The 19223-nt window shown below is 37.3% G+C and overlaps 1 protein-coding gene across 6 annotated transcripts in view; it reads right to left on the bottom strand.

Annotated features, from left to right (window-relative positions):
* The window catches only part of LOC126363457 (tumor susceptibility gene 101 protein), a 126471-nt gene that overhangs the window by 69246 nt on the left and 38002 nt on the right, over positions 1-19223 (bottom strand). For 2 of the 6 annotated variants that reach the window (XM_050007969.1, XM_050007967.1), the window contains exon 4: positions 9346-9411. In XM_050007969.1, the coding sequence (XP_049863926.1) occupies positions 9346-9411 (66 nt within the window). Of the gene's footprint in view, positions 1-9345; positions 9412-16575; positions 16681-19223 lie in introns of those variants that run through there. The other 4 variants (XM_050007968.1, XM_050007964.1, XM_050007963.1 and 1 more) reach the window with 3 other exon arrangements.

Below are 19223 nucleotides of genomic sequence, written 5' to 3'. Positions count from 1 at the left end.
GTAGTGTTCTATTTATTGGGGACTCAACAATGCACAAGTGGTCATTTTGTAGAATCAGGTATACTGCCTATGGTTCACATCTTCCCAACACAATATTTCGACACTGTAACTCAGCGTCTTCATCAGGTATTTCCTGGGACTGTTCGCTTTGCTAATCAGGTCCCATACTAATGCCTGGGCAGTGCCTAGTGTTCAATCTGCTGTCCGCATCCACTGTGGCTGTTTCTTCTGGTGGTATCTGTCTCCAAGCTTCCCCTCTTTCATCTGCACCAGTTGCAGCTGTCTTCCACAGTGGCAGCCATTCCACGGCATTTCATATTATGTCTGCAACCGCCAAGCACATTTCTAGCAGTATTGTGAGGCAATAGACATCCCTTGTGCTGTTCATGAGAATTGTGGCTTTCTCTCATGGGCATGTCATCCTCCTGGCATTCTGAAATTGGTATGCACATGTGAGGTGTGTTTCCTGTATCATCAGGCTGCCGTTGGAGTTGTATATCATATCTGGGCATACTGCAGCAATCTCTTGTAGCAGTAGCTGCTGTCTGGTGTTCTCCTTTAAGTTTGTCCCTAGGTTGTGCACTGCTGGAAGTTTCAGGTGGTTGATGATGTTTCCTGTGTTGTCCGTGACTGCTGTAGCTGTCACCCAAGAAGGTAGTCGCCACCTTGTGCTCCGTATGGGGGTCTGGTCCTGGTTGTCTGAGATTCATTACCAGAGAAGTGAACTTCCTTCTGGTGTCTGTGTAACAGAACCAAAGCTGGATTCCACACTGAACTGAGCTGGTACCCTACTATTCGGTTGATTGTCTTCTCTGCCAACTTGACTTCAACAGATTCACTGATAACACCTATTCCAGAATCTGGGGGTTCAAGCCAGAATCCTGGCTTTGTCATAATTCATGGTGTGTTCAAGTTAGTGGCCTGCCATAGCCTGGTAAGTATTTGGTGTTCCTTACACCTTATATCAACTGTTCTGGTAGTCTGACCATGTAAGACATTCCGCATTCACAAGGTGTATAGTAAATGCAGGTTTCCTTAAACCCCAGATCATCCTTGACCATTCTAAGAAGCACCCAGATCTTGCTGGGCACTCACAACACACCTTTCATTTTGTGTTTCTTCAGGATTCTGCTGACCTTAGCAGAGACAGACCCTACATACGACAGATAGGCTACCTTCCTGGTCTCTTCTTCTTGTCCCTCTTCAGTAGTATCAGGTCGTCTGGTGGTATGTAACACTTTGCAATTGTCCCTAGTTGAATATCCACTGTGCCTGAACATTTGTTGTAGATTTTCTAACTCTGTTATCAACCTGTCTGGGTTGGAGTTTGTCTTGGCTCTGTGTGCAAGTGTTCTGAGCATCCTGTTCTGTGTTGGGTGTTGGCAACTGTCAGCCTGTAGATTTAAGTCAGTGTGTGTCAATTTCCTATACACACTGTAGCCGAATGTGCCACCTGCTTTCCTCTCCACCAGAACATGTAGGAATGGGAGTTCACCACCATTTTCTAGTTCCATAGCAGACTCTATGTTTGGATGACTTAAGTTCAGATGGTTTAGGGATTCATTAAGCCTTTTGCAACCATTTGGCTACATGATGAACGTGTCATCAACATATCTGAAGAAAAATGTAGGCTGGTGGGCAGCAGTTGTAAGGGCCTCATCTTTGAAAAAACAAATTCAGCAATAGCAGAACATTGCCTGGGACTTGAACACACCAAGAATTATGACAAAACCGGGATCCTGGCTCAAATTCCAGATTCTGGGGTAGTGTCATCAATGAATCTATTGTTGACAGAGAATGTGATGAACTCGGAAGCAGGATACCAGCGCAGTACAGCATGGTACTAGCTTTGGAACTACACAGCAACACCAGAAAGAAGTTCCCTTCTCTGATAATGAATCTCAGATGACTGGGGGCATAATTAACAGGATATGGCCTCATATGGAGCACCAGGCGGCAACTAGCTCCTCAGGAGACAGCCACAGTGGTCACAGACAAGATAGGGAACAACATCAACCACTTGAAACCTCAAGCACTGCACAACCTGGCAGCAAGCATAATACAGAACACCAGATGGCGGCTACCACCACAAGAGATTGCTACAGGATGTGCATACATAATACACAACTCCAACAGCATAAGGCTGCAGACAGCTGGAATGAATGTGAATGGAAGAGGGTATGCCTGGACATCTGGACATGGATACCTCTGCGCGAAAGAGTCACAGTATACGTGGACAGCATTGTGAACACCAGGCACTACCCAGGTATAAATATGGGACTCAGTCAGCAAAGTGACCAGTCTCAAGAAACACCTGATGAAGACACTGAGTTACGATGTTGAAATATCATGTTGGGAGGATGCAGGCCACTGGTGGTACACTTGATTCTACAAGACTATACCAAATTGCAAGGCATGTCTAAGAAACTCCTTGTTGTGCATAACTCGTAATCATAGTTCCCTTTCAATTTATAAAGAAATAGAAATATTTATCAACAACATTAATTTTCTAATTATCAATATTTCTGTTTTTTGTTTTTGCTTGCTTACATTCTTCTAAGTTTTGCACCTTTAAATTTTCTGTCTGTTAATATTAATTCACTTGTTACTTTGGACTTTGGGTCATTAGACATCAAGTAACACAGGTCATGTCACCCATCGTATCAGATTTTCACTTTACACATTTGCTTATATTTCTAACATACAAATTTGTGCAAAATCTTTTTGCTCTCAAGGCTACAACTTTTCCTTACATTGAATTTTAAATATAGTGACTTTCTGATGACTGGGCTCTGCAAGATTATCAATGCAAAATGGTACTTATCGACATAAATGCCCATAACTCAGGTGTTTATGAAGCTTTTGATATGGAATTTTTTTTTCATAGATTAAGAGAAGTACATATTTAATAGACATGTAATTATTGAAGAAGTAAAGTTACAAAGAACAATACAAAAAATTTAATGTGTGTCACTTTCCATTCATGGAAAAGTACACACACATTGAAAAATGCTTACATCACATTACTCCAACCTGGTGGGAACTCATAATTAGTCTTAAATAATTCCCAGGACAATACACATTGTAATAAAATAAAATTATTAATGGGTTTCCACAAATAAATCTGATATTACAATACATTGCGTTGTGATGAAGGAAACAAAACATTCTACGTAAGATCATCCATACCTGACATCCACTGCTTCAGATTTTCATGAGTCTTTTTCTGCTCGTTATTTTTTGCATCACAATAGTCAATGCAGAATTTCTCCATGTTCTTCATGTATTATTCTTTGAGGGGAAAATGGAAATTTTTAACTAACATAAATGTTGCAACTGAAATTTGTTGTTGGGAAGGGATGTATCTTTTGGAAAAAAAATTAATTACTATTCTTGGCTTACAGGAATATAGAAATTTTTTAAAATGTAAAACACTTTTTGACAGGTGATACAGATACACGAGGGTGAGTCAAATGAAAACCTGAAATATTTTTTAAAATATTATTTATTGTGCAGAAGTGGTACAGAGCTGTATCACTTTTCAACATAATCTCCCCCACACTCAATGCAAGTCCTCCAGCACTTACTAAGTGCATAAATTCCTTAAGAAAAAAATTGTTTTGGTAGTCCGCGCAACCACTCATGCATGGTGTGGCATACCTCTTCATCAGAACAGAACTTCTTTCCTCCCATTGCGTCTTTGAGTGGTCCCAAAATACGGAAATCACTTGGGGCAAGGTCTGGTGAGTATGGTGGATAAGGGAGACACTCAAAATGCGGGTCTGTGATTGTTGCAACTGTAGTACGGGCAGTGTGGGGCCTTGCATTGTCATGTTGCAAAAGGGCACCTGCTGACAGCAATCCACGTCACTTTGATTTGATTGCAGACTGCAGATGATTTTTTAGGAGATCTGTGTATGATGCACTGGTGACAGTGGTCCCTCTAGGCATGTAATGCTCCAAAATGATGTGTTTTTCGTCAAAAAAGAGAGTCAGCATAACCTTTCCTGCAGATGGTTCTGTTCGAAACTTCTTTGGTTTTGGTGATGAGGAATGGCACCATTCCTTGCTCACTCTCTTCGTTTCCAGTTGGTGGACGTGAACCCAGGTTTCGTCCCCAGTAACGATTCTTGCAAGGAAGCCATCACCTTCTCATTCAAAATGGTGAAGAATTTCTTCACAAGCATCAACACGTTGTTCTCTCATTTCAGGAGTCAGCTGCTGTGCCATCCATCTTGCAGACACTTTGTGAAACTGGAGCACATCATGCACAATGTGGAGTACTGACCCATAACTAATCTGTAAACATGCTGCAATGTCATTCAGTGTCACTCAGCAGTTTTCCTTCACTATGGCTTCAACTGCTGCAATGTTCTGTGAAGTCACAACTCGTTATGCCTGACCTGGTCGAGGAGCATCTTCCACTGAAGTCACACCACTTGCGAACTTCCTACTCCATTCGTAGACTTGGTGCTGTGACAAACACGCATCACTGTACTGAACCTTCATTCGTCGATGTATTTCAATAGGTTTCACACACTATGCAAAAACCGAATAACAGAACACTGTACTTCACTGGTGCAAGTCACAAGTGCGGTGGCCATTTTTACACAGATACTGTGATGGTATGTGTGCATTTGCACTATGCTGCCACCTACAGGTCACTCTGCATGCTGTTTGTAGCACACTTACCAACTTACAGGATAACGGCGTGAAATTTCAATTTGTTATTACAAATATAAGGGTTTCATTTGACTCACCCTTGTATTTTTATTGAAACTCTGCTATTATTTAAAAAAGACAAAAGAAGCACCACCCTTAGTTTTGATAGATATTGGATGTACTCTTTATATATATCACATCATTGTTCAGATCATTCAAATAAAGTTATGTGAACTGACAACCTATAGTAAGGCTGCCCCATTAAAGTACAGAGCCAAAAGTTATAAATTTAATTGAAACATTTTCATTAGATGGGTTAACTTTATTTAGGGTGTCAAACTAGCATCTTTAAACAACAATTATTCTAGCCACATTAATGTTAATTTACAATGTACATGTTCAGAAGTGAAGAGCCCTGAAACTATCAATGAAAATTCTTAAGAGCATCTCTGTTTTTAATCCACTGTGACAAATTATATTTTGTTAACTTCATATATTTTTCATTAAAGTAATCCATTCTGTTTAATGATGATGATTTATGTACACCAACCGCACACAATTTTTTTTCCGAAGGCGCAAAACAAGAGTCTTCCTTCTCAGGCCAAATGAATGACACTACTTGTCCAGGTGGGTCCAGAAATAGTAGTTCAACATTTCCATCTTCATCACAGTCATTTCTGCTGAAGCCAAAGCACCACCTGTCATTATGTACAGCTGCTACATAAAAATTCTGTTGAGGAAGAGTGAATGTTCACTGTGGGGTATTTTCAATGAATGAAAAAATCAAGGAAGGCTTTTCAGAAAAAGTTACTCTTCTAATCTCTAAAGAACCATAAGAAAGTGGTTTGCAAAGGTGAAAATTCCTGGTACCAGGTATTGTGTGGGTTGTCAAAAACCTCTTCTCAAGATTGTTGTATAGCAAATCTACATCGACTTTTGTCGAAGAAGAAGAAGAAGAAGGAGAAAATTACTAATATTAACTTTGCAGAAATCATAAACGCCAGATGCAGATGTTGTCTGAGCATCATCGACTAGTTGAAGACTAGCTCTTCTCAATACACGTTTTATAGTTTCTCACAAACCATCGCAAACAAATTTACCATGACTAGTAGTAAACAAAGTATGCTCTGCATTAATATATACTCACACAAATTTTTAAAGCTTTTTCTATTCCTGTATTGAGCAGTACATCCATCAGTGAAATAATGCACTTTCTTCACTTGTGGGTAATGCTCTGCCAGCCACTTAACCATTTCTTTCCAGACAGCATTTACAAACCCATCATCATGTTCCTTATCATCACTTATAAAGCAGTGGTTCACTATTACCAATTTACTTTCCTCATTTGCCACATAAACACACATGGAATGGATTGTAGAGTTGCTTCTTGTCCAGTGGTAACTCTAAATTACAAAACTGTAGTTTTCAGCAAAATCTATTAATGGAATTGCTTTTTCCAGGGTTACAGTTTCTTTCAATTTTTTCAAGGATTTTGACTGACACTTGCATATAAATGAGTGTGGTTTAAGTGCCTGTAATTTTGTTACTAACCGGTCTATGTATTCACCAGCAGTTGCAAACTGCTTTATCAATTCTGCCTGATGATCTGTGTTTATCCACTGGCTGAACTCAATTTCATCATCAGCATCTATGTAAGCTAATTTCTGGTTTAATAATTTGGACAGTTTGTAATCACTGGAACAATTATCACAGTGATTAAGGACGTAATGATAGTTTTCAGAATCACATACAAGAAATTTTATAAGTTCTTTGTGTGTTCCTTCAAAGTGTTTCAGGTCCAAAAGAAGTTTTACATTATGGTGGAAAAAAACCACACACACACACACACACACACACACACACACACACACACACACACACACACACACACACACTGAATGAGCGCCAGCAGCATCAGCTAAAATACACCACTTCAGTCTTAGTGAAAAAAAGAAGAGTACAGTTCTCTTAAACTGCAAAGGATGAGTCTTTTTTGCATATACACAGTCTTCTGAATGCTGTCTTTATCCTTTGCTCCTGGTAACATTGAGTATATTCATCATTTTGGTAAAAATCAGTGACAATATTTACCCCTTCATCAGCAATAACTTTCCCCCTTTTTAGTTTAGGAAGTGATAAAATAACCACTTGCTTCTCGAACCAGGTACTCACTAACATTGAATTCTGACATGATGTTTTCTTTTGACCAAGGCAGTGGAGCTAAAGTTAAAATATGAATTTTTTTCTGATACTCTTACACTAACCAATTTTTCTTTCATTAACAATATCATGGCATCAAAACCTTTGGCTTTCTTAACAATTTCATCCTCAAATTTTTCTTCTCTATCGCCAGAATCTAATGCTCGGCACACTTTTCTTTCCAAAACATGCTTTGCTTCTTCTAGCTTCTTTTTGCCATATGAAGCCTTGCTGTAATTTGGAATGGAGTGAAGTTTTGAGGGAGAGCACTCCAAATCATGTAAAGTTTTGTTTGCATCCTCAACACTTAGACTTTTTAGTACTGATTTGTGAAGTGTCACCTCCGGGTCACCTACATCACTTTCGTTTCTATCACTGATGTCAGTTTTCTGTTCACAAATCTTACATGTTGTGCACAATTTTTGGTCTGGTTTTACATAGATTCTTTTAGCACTTAATGTTTTCGACAAAGACAAGCAAACTGACCTCAAAGATTTTTTAACTGTTTTTCTGTGTTTCTTGGAAGGATCACAACAAGTTATTTGATGATGTCCACATATGGTAGCACTTTCTTGATCTTGTGGAAAGCTTACATGGGATCGTGGCAATATCAAATCTCATTGGTCTTCTCTCAGCTCTTCTGTTTTTTGTTATTTTTTTACTAAAGTACAGGTTGTCAAATGACATAGTGTTTTTAGTGAATAAATTCACATTTTCCATTGTAATTAAATGAGCACTAATTCACTTAAAACATATGTTATACAATTGGAATGATAGGGCCACACCAGAAACACATATGACCTGTCTCATAGAAAGACAAAGAGCAACTGAGGCCAAATAGACTAATTGTTGCATACTAGTTGTTCTCAACCATGAATTTCAGCAATTGTTGCATTGTTTTCATGCCTATAAGGTTTCCAACAAGCTACTGCTGTCTAAGAACACTTTTTTTTATCACTGTGAGCAGGTGACTGGCTGAACAAATAAAACATATATATTACAGTCATTCAAAATTACTGAGTTAGTCAAATGAAAGGAAATAAATTTTCACAATTAAAGTTAACTTGCCTGCCAAGAATGAGTTATACTTCAATATGCTAATTTAGTACCAATGCATCCGAGGCAGTGAGACAATGAGTGGATGAACTTACTTAAAATGACCCTTTTTCCATCACAGCAAAAAGTAGTTTGATTTCAGATGTGTCTATCAATTAGCAGAAGACCCATTCAAATTTTTATTTGATTAAAAAGCTTACAATCTAGGGGATTATTTAAGACCAAAATCAGGTTCCAAGCAGATTGGAGAAACGTGATGTAAGCATTTTTCCATGTCCTCGCAATTTTTCTGAAATCGAAAATTGACATCATTCACATTAAAAAAAAATTGTATCTTTGTTGCTTCAAAACTTGATATCTGTTAACTATATGCCTTACTTAACTTCTGAAAAAAATCCAAGTCTAAAGCTTCACTAACACCTGAGTTGTGGGTATTTATGTAGATAAGTACCATTTTGCATTGACATTCTTGCAGAGCCCAGTTGTCAGAATACCACTACATTTAAAATTTGAGATAAAATAAAGTTATAGTGTGAGACCAAAAAGATTTTGCAGTAGTTCCTATGATACAAGCAAATGTGCAAAGTTTTGTGAAAATCTCAGAAACAGGGTTACAAATCCTTGAATCATTGCATGTTTTGATATGGAATGACCTCTTCTTTCTTGTTTAGCTTATTAATTTTCAGTTTCATTGCTGAAAACTTAAACAGATACAGAAAGGTAAGTGTTATAAAATTCCCACAAGAGATTATTTCTCCTCCTCCTAACTTTTCACTGTTGCAACATCTTGCATACATATATCTCAACAACCACTTTTGCATGTATTCCTAACCTGTGTCTCTGTGTGAATTGCTGCCCTTGAAGGAAAAAAAAAATCCTTGTCTGACTTTTCATCAGATTACTTACTATGATTAACGTCCCCTCCCCTCACCCTTTAATTTTCTTTAGCAGATAATTAATTGAACTCAGTTACTCATACCTCTGCTTAGTAACAGTGTAACAAAATATTGCAAACTAATTAAAAACAAGATACAGAGGTCAAGAAGATTTTCAAGGGTGATTTGAAAAGTTTTCACACCATATTTCAATCCAGAATATTAGTGTTACAGAGTAACCGGATAATGCATTCAATATAAAAGTATTATGCTTCGCCATTCCATCAGGACAATATTGTACTCAGCAGTATTCAACATATTTCCTTTTATGTTTCTTACTTTTAAAGAAATAGGTGGTCACCACTTTTCAATTCAACCTTGTATAACCAAAACACTTTATTTTTGCAGAGTAATTTAATATTCTGTATTAATGTACATTAATGTGAGAACAACTTTCTTGAAATGTAGAAAAGCTGTTATTTATTGGAATGATTTTTGTGTAAGTGAAAGCAGGAAGAACTGTGCACACAACATAAGATAAAAAGAAACTTACCTTTAAAGCGGACAGGGATTGTTCCACTAAGATGCACTAGATTCTTCGTAAGACCATTGGAGAAAACTTTTATGAAAATGACAAAGGAAAATCACTATGAGAAAATTATCAGTAAAAGCTACACAAGAAAAGCTTAAGTGCATGTGAATAGTATGTGTCATACAGAAAACACACATATTCACAAGTTATCCCCTAACATTTACACAGCAAGAATGAATTTGAGAAAACTGAAATTAATTCACAGAATGAATCCCAAATATAACACAGATTCTGTTACAATGTCTGCCATGGGCACACCACACACACATAAAAGCAACTTTTACATTAACTTACTAATCAGCCGCCAACAAAGACAGTGATATTCAACACCTTAATAACGAGTGTTCTAATAATTCCCTATCTATAACGTAATAGTCTGCTTTCTTGACATATGCCTACTGCATGAGGTATCACAATAGTAAGAAATATATACATATTGCTTACTATTCATTTCTCTCCTTTTTCTTATTAACATGTACCAGTTGTTTCTGTAACACTTTTGTTCTCAAAGAATGTACATTGCACTTTACATAATAAGGCAAATGAAGACTACTGACATAAAGTAACAAGGCATCACAAGTACCTCGGGGATGTGATATTCACTATATTCTAATCCGAATTTCAAAGTCCTAATTTTTTATCAGTGAAGCAAGAAGAATGAAACAAGCACAGGAGCTCATATTCATGCTCCGAGTTGATTCACTCCACATTAAATCATATACAGCATTTACACACAAACAGTAAATTTAAGTTCTTGTGGATCATCTGGAATGTTCTAGAACAAACAAGGAATTTAAATAACATAGTAAAGATGGATCTCAATCCACAGACTGATAAGTCTGTAGGTTGACCTTCCGCCAGTGTGTTCTGGAATTGAGTGTTCACCTATTCCTCCCAGCCACACCAATTCACCTGCGAACAAGTCCTACGATCTATCCAAATTTCGTTTTCAGTCATTATCTATAGTCATTCTCATTTCATACAATCCTTGGTGTTTGCAGGATACTGGAACCTGTGGTTATATTGAGCCCCATGATCATTCTGTTTCACATAAAGAATGAACCTGATGTCCCTGCCACTTTCAGATGAAATAAAATTTATTAACTTTGCAAGTAAAGTGTTATCTTAGGAAGTTAAATAGGCCCTTTGCAGCATAGCTTCATTAGTCTTAACATAAAATCAGGTGTTTCTCTGACTGACTGACTTTGAAAAATAGAACGCTCTTCAAATGAGATTATCTGACTGAGATGCAATACCTCATAGCCCTTTAAAATAATATATGATGGATGTATGAAAGCTCACAAATAATGCAAGGTTCACAGATCTAGAGTATCCAAATTGGTATGCAGCTATGTAATCAGTACACCAAAATTGCCTTTTCTCTTACCCATTCAGCAGGACGTGAAATAATGTTCAAAAGCCTAGTTCTTCCCTAATGCAAATCCAGTGCCTTAAGCACTTTATCATCTTCCTCTCTTTTCTAAATTACACTTCACATACCTAATATATTTGTAAGTATGAGGTAGAAGATGAAACTGGTGACAGGAAGGGAGGGTGAACACTGTGAAAGAGAGGAAGAAAATAACTACATTATCTCTCTCTCTCTCTCTCTCACACACACACACACACACACACACACACACACACACACACACACACACAACCAGAAACATAGAAACATCTAGCTCTAGTGAAACATAACAGGGAAAGAAGAATAAGGTGAATACGAACACACTACTTTACTAGCAGAGCAAACATGCAAACAAATTTCACCAAATCAATCTATGACTGCAGCAAGCATACACAGAAACTGCTGTGTAATACTAACCCTCATAATGGGTGCCAAGGTGTATATTTTACTCACTCACAATGCATCACAACTACAGTCAAGTAGACAAGTTATAACATCTTCAAGTAACTGTTCCATGGTGAGACTGTGCAGATTAAACTGTGGCAGGATGACATGGCAACAGGTGATAAATATGCCATTATGATATTACTTAGTACACCCGCTATAGCATATCTGGGCAAAAATCTTTGATATCGTAGTTCTAAGGTGTGTTGTGCACATTTGGCACACAGTATTGAGTCATAGGGAAGTAGAGTGGTTAGTGAACTACCTGGATGAACTACGTGTGACTGGATCACTGGCAGATAAAAAACCAGCCACAATCAGCATCCAGTGTACTGGAAATTCAATTTTACAGGCAGCATCAGTTTATGTTGGTGGAAAAGAAACCAGAGGAAGAAAATAATCAACAATGATATGTGGCTCATTAGGCCTTGCTACAACCTAGTGCTAGAATATGTAGTTTGCCCTAAGAGCCCAAGAAAGCTGACCAATAGAGCACCTTTTACTATATAGGGAAAACTTTCCATAATGTGTGTGTGTGTGTGTGTGTGTGTGTGTGTGTGTGTGTGTGTGTGTGTTTGGAGTGCACGTAGACCTGGGGTCCATCAGATGAAACATAATACACAATCACACATGCCTCACCTGATGGACTAATACTTGGAAAATGACATCACATGTCTAGAATGGTCAAAAAATTTCTTGACCTTAAATTCAATTAACACGCAAAGTAGAGACCAGATTGAAAAATGTGACTGTTTAAACACTTGTCAGTCATTCAAAGCTCACTTTAAATAACATAATGACAATATTATAGAGTAATGGATTGAACGGTTACTATATGTGATAACAGCATGGAAAGAGATGATCTTGGGACATTTTCTTTTGAGAGGCGTAGTTGATTTTTGAATGGAATGTTGTACAGTAGTGCCTGACTTTTGCAGTCATGAACAGGTACTTCTACCTTTACAGATTCCAAGCCAGCTCGTACAACATCTGTAGCTGCTGATTTCTATTGTTATTGTATATTAATGGAATGATTGTAATAAAACACTGGATGTTAACTATTTTCCATACAGCTATAGAGAACTGTCCTTAGTCATTTTCTGATGAAGGTTCATACTAATATGAATAGGTCCTACTATTCATCAGCCGCTACAGTTGGTGTTGAGATTGATTATTTTTCACATTTCTTCCACATTGTACACAAACTTTGAAACAATTTTTATGAAACTTCTATTTTAGGTATGAAAGAAAACAAATTTTTCAAAGTGTTAATAGTAAAATATTACAATACATCACAGTTCATGCCCCAGTAAACATAACTCATAATACAGGGAAAAACCCTAACATTGCAAGACAAAATCAGACAAATAAAGACTCTACCTGCTTTTAGCAATTACACAATATTTACTGTGTTCCAGTTCAACATAACCACCAACAGTTTTAATTTTAGGCAGTACAGCAACCTTTACGGATAAATAAATCTAACTGGGCAGAACAAGTTAATTTACAAGCAATATCATTGTTGCACTATTTTGAATATCACCACCACACACCACATTAGCTTTTCAATATATATTATGGCTCTTTTATTTTTGTCTTCTGCTTGCTTATGTTTACCACATCATTATAGAGAAACTATAACTTTGGAAAATTCAAGAACTATGTACTTTATCAGGTATCTAATATTCCAACAGTTTTTCTTCTCGTTCACAACCAACTCCACTGTTTTCAGTGTGACTAAGTTATTATTACGCAATGGAAACTCCGGTTACAGCAGCCAGTCCTAGTAGTCATGTGTGAGTGAGGTGGGCTTGTTTGTGCGAATATGTGTGTGTATTCTTTGCTGAAGAAGGCTTTGGCCAAAAGCTATAATGTGTAACAGTCTTTTCGTTGTGCTTGTCACCAATTCAACGAGTCACCTTTATGGTGAGTAGCAATCTATCCTTTTCCTAATATTGTAAATTATTATTATTGTATTTTCAAAAACATTACTAGTACTGCTACCAACTTTAACTTGAGGCCATCTTAATAGTATTATGTTACCCTCAATGGAACAAATGCGGAAAAAAAGCAATACAAAGCTGTTTTAAATGCAAACAGTGCATAAAAGCAGGACTCGACATGGAAGAGAAACTCTAGATACTTTGGCAACTGGCACACTACAAACCATGAGTGCAATACACACCCATCATGCAAAATGCCATATATCCTTGAAGACCAAACAGAATACATACTGGGGTCCTGAATAATATTACTCTGAACAATGACACTGTTCTACACACAACACGTTATGGAAATGAAATGAGCTAAACTTTGTTAATTTGGTATCCCTGAATTTAAAACAGACATTCCAATTTGCATGTTAGCTCTAGTTTTTGAATAACAGCCATTGTCTGTAATTATGCTCTTTCATCAAAAAACATTGAATCCCATATATAAGCAATCTGTTTCACTACCTAAGCATATTATCATTTTCATAGGAAAGGTATCACCATGTAACTGGGTACATCTGTGCACTTGGCCATCACACGTTCAGCAGTCTGGGGCTGGACAAGAGCATTGTGGCAAGTATTATTTAAGGTTGTCTTGTTTTGGCGTGTCTCTAATTGCTTCCAAGATAATTGTATTGCGATGTACTTCTAGCTGACAATCTACTACATACAGGAAAGTAAAATAAGTCTCATAAATAATATAGATAACTTCTGCTATATTTGCAGTAAAGTAACATTTGCTTCTAGAAAGCGTTCAGTTACGTTTTACATAAAAATGGCATTGGTCTTGTATTTTGGCTGTAAGATAGCGAACCAGGATTAAAAATGGGCACTGCATGTATGTTGCATTACATGTTTGTCCAATATGGGCATGGATGAATAGTAAAGGGCATCATATGGCATTTGGAGTCCCAATGATTTGGAGGGAGCCCAACAAATACACTACTGACTTATTTCTGTATGGTTCACCTTATAAACAAATAAAATCTATGATTGTGTACCCTAATATACCCTCTGTAATTCACCTTAGTACCTCATCACAAAGAACTTCCTGTTCTGAACCCGCAGAAAATTCTTCTGTGAACCACGCTTTCATAACTGAATACGAAGATGAACTGCCACCATCTTCAAGACATGCGAACTTCTTTGCAAGCAAACCATCCTCGGATCACAAGGCATTAGGGGAGCTCAAAGACCTCATCAGTGATTAGAACTCCCTAAAAATAAGGCAAAACTGTTGGCATCACACTTACAGCAGTGGAAGTAGCTGCACAACTCTGTGAAAGCGGCATTTTGCACTAGAAATAAAGAATTTGAGCAATTTTTTAAAACTCAAGGTGCTTAACATTCTGTAAGACCTACTTGGTCTGATCAACAGTGACTGTTCATCGATGATTTGAAGACAGGTCTTAACCTTTTCCACGCCAATGGCAAGTGGCACGCAAGATTTTGAATTTTGTTTTCCACTCCAATGCCAAGCCTCCTTCGGCAGAATTTTTCATTGCTTACGTGTGCTCCATTCTTGAATCTGACTGTACTAAGCATCAATGCTGCATAGTACTGCCATATTGGGATACCTCTGCAAACTCAGTGTCTAACTGTAGCAGTTGTGTTGAGAGAAAGGTTCTAACAGTTACATTCAAGGTTAGCCAGTACAAAGTAGCTAGCCCTTTACAAACAGAACTTTCTGAGGGGGAGAGTGTAGCACTTCTAGAACAATCTCTATGTGAAAATAAGAATGACAATGATTTTGATGATGACAGTGATTCATTTGTAAACAATTCGACGAAAAAAGCAGAGCACCCCAAAGAATGTTTAAAAAAACAGCACACAATGAAAAGTTTTTTACTTTAATGCTTATGGATAAATTAATTTGAATGAAAGTGCTCTTTCTATTTTAAAGCATACTCCAATCATTTATCAGTTGCCTCACTCTTTCCACTAAAAGATGCGTACAATTTTCTGTGGTACATTCCCCACCCAAGAAGTGGTAATTTAAATAAGGGCACACTGTGATGTCCTATGTCTGCATTACAGAGAGCAAAGTGATAAAGCAGTACTTTTACAAAATTGAAACAAATTTCTTTTCATTCCTCTGCTATATGCCACTAATGCAAAAGGAACATTCACAAAAATGAGGACAGGGTGGCTACCCAAACTTGAAAAATAAATTTCCCTGAGAATTCCAGGTATTGGGTGCAACTCGGCATTGTAAAGAAGTTCCTGATAATTTTCTTCACCATAACATTCAACTTTTGAAAATTTGTAGAACAGTGTGAATCATAATTCTCCATTTCGAAAAATGTGCAGTGTGAACACAATGGGTAGGTTTGTGTGTTAAATGTACTAGCCCATGCCCAAATCCCTAATAAATATGCAAGTATTTGAAAAAGTTAGACAGTTGCATTTTAGCCACTATGAACCACTTAATTTGTCCATCTCCCTTCTTCAATTTTCTTTTGTTTCATTCGGATGATTTTCTGGCCACTACGAACCACTTAATTTGCCCACCTCCCTCCTCCAATTTTCTTTTGTTACATTTGGAATGATTTTCTGTTTCATATAATGAACATGAAGACTCAGAGGAAAACAGAAACAATGTTAGGGAAATACTAAAAATTTTTTTTGGGATAATAGGAACTAATTATCATGCTACTGAGAAGCTTTAGAGTCTCCAGCCAGGCAGCAGTGTTGAGAATATACTGTGTACACTTCAATGAGTGTCATACTCTTCAACTTCTGGCAAAGATGATGAGTATGAGAAGTATCAAAATGTCGCGGCATCTTAACACTACAATACGGCTGGAGACCCAAGACCTTCTCATCAATAGTAAATGCTGGGAAAGTCTATAATCCCACACACTGATTATCATGTTTCCTAGTAGGTGTAGATGCCAGACAACAGACAGAAGAGCACATGGTTGAAATCCAAGCAATGCACATCACATATAATGGCTGGTTTCTGTCTAACAACAAAATCAAATTTACTGGAAGTTTCTTTTGAAAGACACTCATAAAACCGACGAAAAAAACTGATATTTGGGTTAAAGAGACAGTCATCAGCTTTGTACAACAGTTGTCCCCCCACACACGCACTGTTAAGTCAGAAGGACAAAAGCTACTCTGCACAGTAGACATTCTATGAGAAAGGCGGAGTAAGCAATATTAAATATCTTATAATTAGACATACCTGCGCAGATGAGTGAGTTTTCTCCTTCCCAAGAGAAGAGGACCTTTTCTTTTTTTCTATTAATTAGTAATGAAATGAAAAATGTTAAAATCACATTACAGAACGAAACAGGCAACAATTGTGTTCCATGCAACTTACTGTTGTTATAAACTCACCCTTGTAATTTACAGGGATTGTTCCTTGCAGGTTAAACAGCTCCATTTGTGATCCATCATTGAAGACTACAGAAAAATATATATTATGCACAGTACTGAAAAAGGTTATCAAAAAATTAAGCTAAAAATTCTACAGCCAAACCAGATCTTAGGGGAAAAATGGAAATCCAGCAACTACAGATGAGTTAGTGCAAATCCCATCTAAGATACAGACTACAATCAAAATGCAGTCTAACATTCACAGCTCTTCCTTGACAAGCCAGACAACATTCACATGAAAACTGTATAGAATGCTTATGAGACATGTAGTGCATACTAAAAAAAATTTAGTTGTATTTGAGAAAGTGTGGCCAGTCAACAGCTTGCTTCAACTAGGGTGTCACAATCTCTCTAGTTTGAAAGTGTCTTTCTATCTACATGCTTGGTTTAATGGACTGAAATTCAATGTCAGTAACACAATTATTAGAATGCATTTACAGTTTTATGCAATTCAAAGGAAATGATTAATGTGGAAATATATTTTACAGTTATGTCTTATCTCAGTAAAAACTAAAGCTCTCCAAATGCTGTAAATTTAACATAAACTTGACAAATTGTTAAACCCAAGTTGTCGCTATTGACTGGGCACCCAGTAGTGTTTACCCTGAACCAAAGGAGCTGGTCATATCAAGCACACCTGAGAAATGAAATTATTTGAATATTGAGGCAGTAGTTGCTATTTTTCACTTACTACAGCTGATGAAAACACACCTTTTCTACATGGTAAGCCTATCTGTAAGTGTCTTATGTTGGTATGAAGAATACAAAAAGCATGTCAATTACTTTCTAGTCAGTAATTCTTTAAAAGCTGTTGCACTAACCCTACTGCATTAGAAATCAAGTGCTTAGGAATATGGCATATTAATTTTTTTTTTTATTTTGAAGAAAATGTATGCACCAGTTGCATTTTTCTTTTTATTTAAAACCACGAGGTGATTTATCTAGTGGTGTATCTCATGCTTGGTCTGCCTCAGTAGCTAAGTGGTCAGTATAGGAAGGATTTTTTCCTTGGTGGGAGGACTGGTATGGGGTGAACTCCACCTTGTGATGCCAACTGAGGAACCGCTTGGCAGAGCAGTTGGGGTTTCATGATCTGGAAAGTTGTATAAAGGCTGGGTGTGCTGGTCACATGTCCCTCAATACCGCATCTGCGTGACGCCACAAGGCAGAGGATGACTCGGCAGCCAGCAGACACACCTCGTACCTTCACAACCCAGCAAAGAGCCCATTTTATATGTCAGACTTCGTGGGAGGACACAGGACACATGACAGATACCACTAGGTAATAGCCTTGAGGCTGAAACTGTCATGGTTTTAAATAAAAAAAGTGCAACTGATACTGACATTTTCTTTAAAATCATTACAACAGCTGTGAAATTGTTGCTGAGATGTTCATCCTCACGCTCAACAAGAAATTAATTATTTTTACCTTCTTTCCTACCTCCAGTCTCCATTCATTCTGACTTCCTATCTCATTCTAGTGTGTTCTGTTCTCCACAATGTTCTCATTTTCCCCTACATCACTGCTGTCAGTTTATGCTATCACAAAATTATAGGCAGAAGAATCATGGGGAAGGAAATTGTATCAAATGTTGTTTAACACAACCATTTAGATAAAGGATATCTGATTTAAATGTGAAGATGGATTTCAGATTTAATATATCCCATTTCATTGAGACGCAGATGTCCAGAACGATTTACAGACTAGCAATACAACAATGTCGGTGTCAATCATAACAGTAGTATGTGCCTGTTTTGTCCTTTTTAAGGCGTTTGTATGATGTAATGGGGTGTAGGGTATATTAACTGTACAAAATTTTGGGCATACATTGAATGACACAGTTGTATAAGTGCTCTAGGAAATTGGTATGTCATATCAAACCAATGATGTCTTGGCATTATGCTTACTGTCAGGCACTCTGTATAACAAATACAGGATAAAGAGGAATATTTAATGCAAGTTGCCAACTTTGGCCAGTGACAAAGGAAACAAGCGACAAACGCCGTAAACAACATGGTGACTATAATATGATATCAATGGCAATTTTTTTCAAACAATCTAATCAAAAGATCAGTCTGTCACCACAACCAGTTTTCTTTTTTTTTTTTTAACTCACAACCAAACTGTCACTTTCCAAATTAACCTAGACCTCAGGCCAAACTACAGATTGGTCTATCAGCACAGCACCATTATTCTGCTTTCACATTCTTTGGCTTTGCCACTTAACAACAAAACTGTTTATACATACACAAAAAGGTGATGTTAAAACAGCCTTTAACATTATGTTAGTGCTCAAAGATGATGACTCAGATCAAATATTCCTCTTGATCCCAAATATGTTCACGTATGCATTTATGTAATTGTGTGTTCCTTACCCAGCACACAGAAGAGATTATTGACAATGGAACTGAGCATTTGTGTATTGGACTCAAGAGCTTTGGCAGTCAATCTACCAGATGATCCTTAATTTTCATGAGAGCACGATTCTAGATTTAGTCGTCTCAAATGAGAACCTGGGCAATCTTATCACCCACCTGGTATAACTGGAAGAAATATATGACATGAATGCACTGCCATGTCATCAGTTTCACCTAAGAATGAATAGGAA

This window comes from Schistocerca gregaria, chromosome 1, assembly GCF_023897955.1.
Source record: "Schistocerca gregaria isolate iqSchGreg1 chromosome 1, iqSchGreg1.2, whole genome shotgun sequence".
NCBI classification, from domain to species: domain Eukaryota; kingdom Metazoa; phylum Arthropoda; class Insecta; order Orthoptera; family Acrididae; genus Schistocerca; species Schistocerca gregaria.
This window is presented reverse-complemented; position numbering and strand designations above follow the sequence as displayed.